General features: G+C 34.5%; 2 protein-coding genes across 2 annotated transcripts; one reads left to right on the top strand and one right to left on the bottom strand.

Annotated features, from left to right (window-relative positions):
* Positions 1 to 687: 687 nt before the first annotated feature.
* Positions 688 to 1,255, bottom strand: LOC121243575 (50S ribosomal protein 6, chloroplastic). The gene has a single exon (XM_041141702.1). It carries the CDS (start codon positions 1,132 to 1,134, stop codon positions 790 to 792), a length of 345 nt encoding a protein of 114 aa, XP_040997636.1. The 5' UTR covers positions 1,135 to 1,255; the 3' UTR covers positions 688 to 789.
* Positions 1,256 to 8,407: 7,152 nt separating this feature from the next.
* On the top strand, positions 8,408 to 10,944 carry LOC121242877. Its single transcript, XM_041140875.1, has 2 exons — positions 8,408 to 9,405; positions 9,868 to 10,944. The coding sequence occupies exons 1-2, from the start codon at positions 8,780 to 8,782 to the stop codon at positions 10,586 to 10,588; spliced, it is 1,347 nt and encodes a 448-aa protein (XP_040996809.1). The 5' UTR covers positions 8,408 to 8,779; the 3' UTR covers positions 10,589 to 10,944.
* The last annotated feature ends 207 nt before the right edge of the window (positions 10,945 to 11,151 follow it).

Here is an 11,151-nt window from a genome sequence, read left to right on the forward strand (position 1 = left end):
GCAAATGTAGACTAGGTAAAATAAATTGTATTCGTGGCACTCAATTATTGGTGGACTGTTTATTGAAAAATAGCATATTGACCGGTCTGCAGGTATTCTCTAAAAACATATACATTAACATGTGTGTATGTATATATTATTTATTAATATAATTATGAGTACAAATTTTAATATTTTATTAGTATAATTTTGATTTTAACTAATAAATTAAAAATATATTGCAATTTTGATTAATTTAGTTGATTATTATATATTTATTTATTTATTATCCTTTTCAAAAAGAAAGAAAGAAAAAAAAAAAAAAAACACTGAAGTATTTTTGAGTCGAACTCGATTGAACTCTTGATTTGATTACAACTTGAAGATTTGAGATTGCTCGAGTTGAATTTAGTGACTTTTGAGATATTCAAACCGGGGTCAGACAATTTTGAGAGACTTTTCACTTGCCTGAACTCGATACAGCCGACTGACTCGACCTACTCGTGCTATGCAGTATGCACCATGTGATTAACATTGTTGAATGAATCATGGAACAATAACCCCAGCATAAAATTGCAACGGCTTGGTTGTTGGTAGCAGCACTTCATGCAAAACATTTGAATGTCTAAGAGGATTAATATCAAACAGGTAGAATGGACTCTCTGTTTCTCCCACGCATACAAAAAAACAAAAAAAAGGCCCATCAAGTGCTAGACAAAAAGCAGTACATTAGATAAATCAAACCCAGAAGCATTAACATGTGAAACACCCGAGACCGTAAACACAGTAACTCGGAATAGTACGAGAGCACTACTCAGTTATGGGTGGCGCTGGTGGAGGGGGAGGGGCAAGTTCAACGGCTACTTGAGAAGAAGCATCGCCAGAGACCTCCAGACTCCAGTCAGGAGGCAACGGCGGCAGAGGAGCGTACACTGTGGGTTTGCGCCTTCTGTCCCAGCCCTGCGACTTGCGCGGCCTCGTCTTCATGTGGTGCGCCGTCGCCTTCTTCTGCGGCCTGGACGAACACTCTATCAGCAACCCACCACTGCCGCCACCCAATGAGCCTATCTTCGTCCCACCGCGCTTAAACGATGTAAAACCAGAGGAAATGGGCAACACCAAGACGCTCGACCCGAACATAGCCGAAATTGACATGGTTGTTTTTCTTCTTCGTTTCAGGCTCTGAAACAGTCTCTCCGAACGCGCGAGAGGACCGATAAAAATGGGTTCGTCTGGACCTCTCGATTGTGGATGAGATTACGTTATCTATGCAGAAGTGTCAGTGTGATTAACAAAGAAAGAACTCCATTTCTATTTGGGCCTCACTTTTCTTGATATTTGATTTCGGCCCAATATGAATGTACCTCTCCATTGCTGAGCATTTCACTGTCTATAGGAAGGGTTTATGAGTCCAATAAGCAATAAAGTGAATAGTTATTGTGTATCAAATATAAATAGGTTGGGAATATCATGTATTTAACCTGTTAAGGGTGAAATTATACTGTTCTTTGTAGACTTATTGGGAGTTTTTTTAAAGAATAATTTTTTTCAACAGTCACTATTTACTATCTCATACTCCATACCCTATAAAAAACATTCCACATTTTATGAAAAAAAACTGTCAGGTGTGATGTGTGGGGTCAAATAGTGGCAGATATATAACAAAATCTTTTTTTAAAAATAGAAGTACTATAGATACAAAGAGATCTAACATACCACATATAGCAACGGTCAATTTATAAATTTACTTTTGTAAAATCTCATTATGATTAAAGCATTATTCTTTTTAAAATCTTAATCATAATGATAGTCTTAAGAATCTTTTATGGACTGATCTTTATCCAAATTTCATTAATGTTTGGCTGAAGAATTACTTTTTTCAAGCTCGGGCGTGCAAGTCCTTTGAGAAATTGTATGACCCACCAAAGGCTTCTATCCAGCATGACTCTTAGCCAGCCTTTAAGATGGACAAAATATGTAGTTATACATATCGGATTACTAGCTGTGACAAGGAACGAATAACCCAATAGTTGTGTTCAATAAAGGCAGACTCTCACCCAATTTGCAAACATTTCCTAACTCTACAATCACCCCTAAACTACCAAAATTGTAATGAACCCTATTTTCTTCTTGAAAAGACATATTACATCGTCAAATTCAAAAGAAGTTTTAAGGAGAGTAAAGAGTGTTATATATCAGTTATTATTCACTCAACATCTTATAATTACAGTTTTTTCATAAAGTGTGAGAGTATTTTTCATAAAATATATGGTGTGTGATAGTAAATAGTATCTTATGAAAAAGAATTTTTCTTACAACTTAAATAGTAACTAGGAGGAAAATTATATATATTTTTTTTAGTAGGAATTTACCAATTTGAGAATCTTTTGTAATTGATTGATTGATCCATGCCCCTGAGCCAAAAGTCTAGTGATTACACCCGTTGACAAATACTAGCAATGATTTCGTATGTTTTTCTATTTTCCCTTTTGTTATTCTAGTTTGACAATGACTTCATTTGGAGTCTTGGTTTGTCAAGCGTTATAAATTTCCAACGTTGGTGCTTGTATGGGTTGGCACGCATGTTTATATAAATAAACAAATCATGTAGGTGATGATGGTAATGGAGATAATTTCTCATCCCTTCACAAGTTTTTTTTTTTTTTTTTTTGGTCTTAAAGACTTATTCTGATTAAATCAATTCATCAATGAAACTGGAATTCATAGAACAATATCATAAGTGATAATCGAGATTATCAATTTGTTCTCCTAATTTCAAAAGAATAATACTATGTTGTTCGAAATTTGTACCACAGTGTGATTGCGGTGTAACACACTGCACTCTTATGATTAAGTAAGACGTCATTTAAAAATATTAGGATCTGATATGCTACTACTGACCTTAACTTTAAAATTTTTATTTTTATTCTAAATGAGGTGTCAGGTACAAAAGATTTTATATAATAAAAGATACTTCACTAAAATATTGAAATCATAAAAAGAATAGGCGGAAACATTTATTAAAATTTCTTAAACTTTTATTATAAAAATCATAACTGAAAAATTGTGTTTCTAATTTAAGTCTCTGTTACGCCTCCCTAGGCCAAGTCCCGTTTTCCAACTCGACTTTCATAAATATTCTCATTTGGGATGGTTTAAAATATAAAACAAATTAAAATGAGTCGAAAACTCAATAAAAAACTCATTATAAATTAAACATACTAAAGTCAAGATTTTGTCATAAAATATTTCATATTGAAAATTAAAATCATAATTGTTCATACGTATGTTTATGACATGTATGACTTGTATTGAATTATCTAATTTATATAATCTATTATAATGATCTGACTTGTCTTACTGATCTGCTGGCTAATACATGTAACTATGTGTACAAGATTGTGCACCAACCTCACATTTTGTGGTCACAAGGGGAATCATTGATCTGATAATAATGTTATGGTAGACCACACTTGAGTCCCTGACTTGCACATCTACCTTGATTAGATTGGTACCATATATTTGAATAGTCATCTGATTAATATGATATTTATCTTAAGTTTAATATTATAAAAACTTATTTATCTTATGAACATGAGATACATGGGATGTATAATATATACAATAATATAATATACATAATGAAACATGATCATGAATTATAATAAATGGCGTGCTTGCCAATGGCATGCGTGGTACATAAACAATGTACTTTAATAGTGAATATATCTAACTAGCTAATGTTTGTTACTTCTAATTTTATGATCAAGCTACGTATCTCATAGTAATAATTTAATATTTTTGGCACATAATCAATCATCTATAAAATAAGTACATAATTTGTATAAATTTATAATTAAACACGTACTTTATAATTAAAGAAAATCCAGAATTTCTACGTAACCTGTATTTCCTATACCCTAAGGTCTTCTTAAAAAGTCTGCTATGCTTTATGTCGTTTTACATAGAGGGAGGGCGACGGAGAGTTTGATGTATAACCTGTACAAGGGAAGGGACCGATTTGATGAGGTTGTGATTGATAAGGACTGTGTGCGTAGTTGGTTTTGACAGATAACAAGATGGTGATGGGATTTGGTATTGGAAATTTGGGATTAAGAGTAATTTTATATATAATTATGAATTGTATAATTATTGTGTAATTATTTTAAAAATGAGTAAGTTTTACTATTAAAAAATTAATTTTTTTTATGATTGTGTGCGTAGTTAGTTTTGACACAAGATGGTGATGGGATTTGGTATTAGAAATTTGGGATTGAATTAAGAGTAATTTTACATATAATTATGAATTATGTAATTATTATGTAATCATTTTAAAAATTAGTAGGATTTATTATTAAAAAATTAATTTTTTTATGTAAATCTCATATTTTATTTACTTTTTTTTCAAAACGATTACGTAATAATTACATAATATATATTTATAAATATTTTTTTCTCTTTAATTAAACATATAAAATTTATCTAATTGATGGCTAAGATTTTAAGAAACGTGAGAGTTTTATATTAAAGTTGGTAGTAGAATTTAGTAAAATCTAAATTGGTAACTTAAAATGAGGGGAATTTTAAACTGGAGATTTATCCCTATAATGAATTATTAATAATTCGGATTAAAATGTTTATTGGAATGGATAAAATATAAGAGGCCCATTGTGTTTTTTAAGCTCAGTTCAAGGGAGAGACTCCTTAGGAGAGAATAAAGAGAGAGGAAAAGAAGAGACAAGGAGCTGAGCGAAAAGAGATTTTCAGGAGTAAAAATAAGTAATGTGACATAAAGGTTAGGAGATTAGACATTAAGGAAGGAACATGAGATAAAAGGAACAGACAAAGATGACTTCAGAGACTTTTGGCCAAGCTTCTCTTAGGGGACTTTTACTTCCAAAAGGCCTTCTTCAACCAGGCGTTAGGAGCTCCAGTGACGAGGTCTCCACCAGAAGATATACCTCCAATATCTATTGTATAATGAGGATAAGATACTACGAGAGACTGTAAAATAAGTATATTATAGTATATTCTCTCATCTCCAAACTCCCATGAACGTAGGCTTAGTGTCGAACCACGTAAATTTATGTGTCTATATTTCTTTATTTTCTTTGCATTTATTTATTGTTCACTGTCATGGTTGTACGTTTAGACATCATACAACCGTACCGAACCATCATCTGGGGCTCCACGCCATACCGATTAAGGCCCGAACAATCATAGCGAGGCTGAGAATGACTATTTATCTCCTTTCGACCTGTTGTGCCGTTTTTAGACGTTAAAATTTATGATAATATTAAATTAATTAAAAATAAATAAATAGATTAAAAATATTTTAGGTCCTAATTTTAGAACTAATAAAATTATTGCCCTTAAAAATATTGGACCGAACCATTAGAATCAGTCACAACTGTTGGTACAAATCTTAGGGCAATGTAGCATCGTCCATTTCAAAATGCAACATCTTCCTTTAGCTTCGAGTTATGTTACGATGATTGTTTATAATTAATTTTTTTATTTTTGTATAATTTAGAGGTTTTAAACGAAACTCAAGAAATAAAATGAGAGACAAATAATGTGGATTTTACGGTATTTATAAACATTTTAATAGATTATTTTATATAATATTATATACTCAATAAATATTGTGATTCTTTCATGCCCACAAACTTTAATTGCATAAATATGAATTAAAAACTTTTATTCCCAAATATATTTTTATAATTTAGAGGGATAAATACAATATATATATCTTACGAAATGAAGTAAGATAATGTAAATTTTAATATTAGAATTATATCTGTCCTTTTTTTTTTTTTTTTTTTTTTACCAAATTGTAAAACACATTTGCAACATAGAATCGTAAAAAATCCAAAACACTTAATACGCGGCATAAATATTATATAATTTCAATGAGATAAGGCAGAGGCGATTTCAACAGCAAATAAATAAATAAATAAAATAAAATGTCAATATCTTCTGCACAAGATCACTACTGCTCCTCATACTTATCGTCGAAATATCCCATTTGTTTATCAAAATTCGATAAAACCCATTATCTTCCTAGTACAGCTATTATCCTCATTTCCCCTCGCTTCAACCCAATCTTTCAAGTTCCAGCCAATCCTTTTTTGATTTTTTTTTAATACATAGGGAGGATAATTCGATCTTTTGTTCTTTTAGTGAAAAATTAAGATATTGTCAATTGATTCAAACGGTCTCGGCCCAACCAATTCTAATTTTAAATGCAGTGACTCTATAATTTTTCTCTGATATTAATTGTTAAAAATTTAATTAATTGATTTAAAAGTTTCAAAACCATTATGCTAATTAGATTAAAATTTCAGGATAATACTAGGGCATGAAGAAAAGTGACCCTTACATTTTATTTAAGAGAGTCTAAGAATTCGAGTTAATTTCTCGTACCTAAAATTTGTTATTTATATCATAAATCTGAGGGACAGATCGTGTCTGCTCCTATGGAGTTCGTGTCCTTCGTATTGTTCCTTTTGTCAAAATTATTTAATGCGGTGTGATTCTACGACGACATCATTAATGTAGTGTGTAGCTCGGGTAGTAGTGCCATTAATGCGGCTTGGTTCCTTGATTTGCCTCACCCTACTTGCGTCCTTGGTGGTCCGTTGATGCCTCCCATATCAAAGAATTGAGGGTCTCCCGTACTTTCGCCCATTACATGGACAAACACTCAAGAGCTAGATACTATTCGAGAGATCTCTAGGTTGTCGAGTCCAATCTCCCTGTAGCACATTTCCTCATGCAAGTAGCGCCTCGAGGAGCGTGGACCGAGTTGAAGAGTCTACTTGTTCTGGGTTAGACCTTTGGCTCTTGTCTCTTGAGTTACCATTCTCAAGCCCGCTGAGACAGATGGGGAAAAACCCACTTACAATACTGATAGTACAAATTTCACCTTTTTTTTTGTTTTTTTTTTCAAATATTTTTAGCTCCCTTTAAACATTTTGAAAATAAAAAAATCTACAAACATATTAAAAAACATTTCTTTAACTATTAAGTAAAAAAAATAGAGAATTGATAGTTTCTCCCGATAACTTATCTCGAGGGTAGAAACATTTTCAAACTTTTAACCTTCAAAATCATAACAATCACCTTATACAAAATATATTTTTTAATAAGATCTAATATATTGATATTTATCTTATTGTGTATCTCCCCTAAGCAATGTGATAAATTGTTCTTAATTAATAATTTGAAATAGAAATGAATTATTTTGATATTTGTTGTGCAAATTAAGCATCTATTTTCTTGACGATATCCATTGAAAGTATGTGACTAAAAATGCTTAATTTAGATGAAATGTAATTTTTTTTCTTTCATTGCTAACCCAATTTTAAGAGTAAAGTAGAAATTATATTTTCAAATATTACAATTACGTGACGTCAGCGTGACAAAGTGGAGAGATCAAAGTTCAAACTATCGAAAAGCTCATCAGTCCTGCTGAAGTAATACTTCACGGGTATAAAAAAACATATTTCATCCGGACACGTGTCAAGATCAGAGCTACCCACGAGGATCACATCATGAAACGCATGAGGGGGACCCACGTGTCGACGCTTCAAGCTGCATAGAGCCCTAGATTCCCTATCAGCGGACAGTTTATTTTGTAGCCAATGAAAAGATAAGAGAAAATGATAGATACAGAAGTATGCGTAAACAGTACATTTATTTTGAAAATGATTGAAATTTATTATTGAAAACTTAATTTTTTATATAAATTTTATATTTATTATTCTATTTAAAAGAAGTGAAGTATTTGCACTTAATATTTTAATTTTTTAAAAATTAGAATAAATTTCACTATAAATAAAATGTATAAAGAGAAAAATGATATTTAAAGTATACAAAAGTTGTATAATTTTTTTTTTTTTCAAATATTACATTAACAAAAAAAAATTATAATAATAAACTATATTATTTTTTAAAGAATATATTTAATATTTATATAATTTATGACTATATCTAATATTATTAATATAAATATAGAGTTCGTTTAGATAATAAAATAATTTTAAATGAGTTAAATAAAATATTATTAGAATATTATTTTTTAATATTATTATTATTTTAAGATTTAAAAATTTAAAAATTTTAAATTATTTATTATATTTTATATAAAAATTTTAAAAAATTATAATAATAAAATAAAATAAATTAAAAGTGTTTTTAAATCTAAATGTGCCATAATCGGCGTTAATTTATTTTAAATTATATATATATATATATTTTTTTTTTTCTAATTTTTAAAATTTATACTTAAATCAAGCATTTCCTAATCAGTAATAAAAAGACAAAACGGAAATGGTGGACCCTACAAGTAGGAAGCCGGGGGCGGGGATATAGATAGAGAGTATAAACTATAATATAAACAACGGTTGGTCAGTCGGGTCAGGTAGCGGTGCACACAGAAAGAGAGAGAGAAAGAGGCCTCAGATAACGTCAAATTGGGTCCGAGTTGCACTAAGTAGAAACCCTTTGCCAGCCTGTACCCAGCTGTCTTCCAAACACTCCCAGCCTGTCTTTTCCCCCTCCAAAATTCTTAACTCTAAACCCTCCCTCCCTCCTATATTCACCAACAAATCCAACTCCAGTACGACGAACATGGCAGCAGGAGACGACCTAGCCATTCTTTGGCTCTACTCCCTCTCTGCACTCTGTTGATGTTCTTCATTCCCACCCTTCCTAGCTAAGACCGTCACCCAAGTTGAGTAAAGCTTCTCCCAGTGTTTGCTCGATTCCGAGCGAGCACTAAAATAGGCCCTGAGCTATGGATCCGTGCCCTTTCGTCCGCTTGACCGTAGGTAATCTGGCTTTGAAGATTCCTGTGGCTTCCAAGCCCGCTCGCTCCGTTGTTCACCCCTCGTCTTCTCCGTGTTTCTGTAAAGTGAGACTCAACAATTTCCCGCTACAAACCGCCGTCGTTCCGTTTATTCCTCCAGAGAATCAGTTCCCTGATGGCCATGTCCACACCGTGGCGGCTACGTTTCATTTGAGCAAGTCCGATCTCGACAAGCTTGCCGGGAAATCATTTTTCGCCGCGAAACTATGCTTGACTATCTCGATCTACACCGGGCGAAGAGGCACCACCTGCGGCGTCAGCTCCGGGAGGCTTCTGGGGAAAGTCTCCGTGCCGTTGGATCTGGCGGGAACGGAGTCCCGGACCTGTACCGTTTTCCATAACGGTTGGATTTCCGTGGGTAAAGAAGCCAAAGGCTCGTCTGCGCAGTTTCACTTGAATGTGAAGGCTGAGCCTGACCCCAGATTCGTGTTCCAGTTCGACGGCGAGCCCGAATGCAGCCCGCAAGTGTTTCAGATCCAAGGCAACATTAGACAACCGGTTTTTACTTGCAAATTCAGTTTCAGGAACACCGGTGACCGGACTCAGAGATCCAGGTTTGTGTGCATTTAGTTTCTCGCTTTCCATTTACCCAATTTTCCCTTTTTCAACTTTTTCCTTCCGTCGTTGCTTTTGGCTTTTGGTTAGGGTTTAGATGTTAGATGATATTCTCTACGCTTGATTCTTGTTTCTTCACTTAAAAAGAGAGAAAACAACGATTTCGTGTTTATTCTTTCGGTCTGGTTCGAAACTTCAAACGACTACTAGTGAATCTCTTCAAAGCTAAAGTTGAAGATTGTGGTGTACATTCCCATTTGAAACAGTCTCATACTTTACGTGCATGCATCAATCTCACACAGCCCCAATCTCCATTAAAGATTATCCAGCAACTTTAATTACCTTCCTTACTCGTACAGAGAGTTGCTGTTTTTTCTCTGAGCTATGAGAAAAGTTTGTAAAGACTCCAATCTTAATCTTTGCATGCGAATTAATGATGTCTTCCTTTTGTCACTGTTCAGATCGTTACAATCAGAGCCAGGCACTGCAAGAAGCTGGTTAAGCTCGTTTGGGAGTGAGCGAGAGCGACCGGGAAAGGAACGAAAGGGATGGTCGATCACGGTCCACGATCTTTCCGGTTCTCCAGTAGCTGCCGCGTCAATGGTAACACCCTTCGTCGCGTCCCCCGGTTCGGACAGGGTTAGCCGGTCCAACCCTGGGTCGTGGCTCATACTCCGCCCCGGCGACGGCACCTGGAAGCCATGGGGCAGGCTCGAGGCCTGGCGCGAGTGCGGCGGCTCCGACGGCCTCGGCTACCGGTTCGAGCTGAGCCCAGACACCAGCGGCGGCATGGGCGCGGCCGGCATTGTGTTAGCCGACTCGACGCTGAGCTCCCACAAGGGAGGGAAGTTCGTCATCGAGTTGGGGTCGGGTACGAACGGGCGAACAACACCGGGAAGCGCGGCGTCGCCGGCGTGCAGCCCGAGAAGCAGCGGAGACTATGGGTACGGATTGTGGCCGTACAGCATGTACAGAGGATTCGTGATGTCGGCAAGCGTGGATGGGGAGGGGAAGCGAAGCAGCAAGCCGAGCGTGGAGGTGAGCGTGCAGCACGTGAGCTGCACGGAGGACGCTGCGGTGTTCGTGGCTTTAGCGGCAGCCGTTGATCTCAGCATCGACGCCTGCAGGCTTTTCTCTCAGCGCCTAAGGAAAGAGCTATGCCAGCCACAGGATTTGCTTTAAGGGTTCTGATTTGATTCTTCGACCAATTTTCAAAAAATACTTTTTTTGATTGGTTTTTTTTTTTTTTTAATTTCATTGGTGAGATGTTTTTTTTTTCCAACTAACAGACCAATGCACAAGGACTGTTGTACAGTGTGAGGGACGGTAGACAGTGTAGACAGGGCACGCTTTGTTTTTACTTGTGTGGCTTGTTTTTTTTTTTTTTTTTTTTCCTTTTTTTCTTCGGAAATATGGGTTGTTTTTCTTCAGTTTAGATGATGTGTTAGTGGCTGACTCCTTAAATCTTTTTTCTTTTTGTATTTCTAATTTTATGTAAGGATTATCTTTTATATTAAGTCAATGGTTTGTTGGCAACTCATTAAGCAATTTTCTTTTTGTTTTATTATTTGGGAAATACATTTGTTTATCTTAATTAGTTATTCTTATTTTTTTAAGTTTTGGAATGATCATTGGTATTGAATTAGTTAAATATTTTTTTATCTTTAAATGTAACAAATATCATTTATATTTACTCTACATTAAATTAGTTAGATTGTTTTCATCTATACTATTAAGTTACAATA

The sequence above is a fragment of the Juglans microcarpa x Juglans regia genome, chromosome 8D, assembly GCF_004785595.1.
Source record: "Juglans microcarpa x Juglans regia isolate MS1-56 chromosome 8D, Jm3101_v1.0, whole genome shotgun sequence".
Lineage (NCBI taxonomy): Eukaryota > Viridiplantae > Streptophyta > Magnoliopsida > Fagales > Juglandaceae > Juglans > Juglans microcarpa x Juglans regia.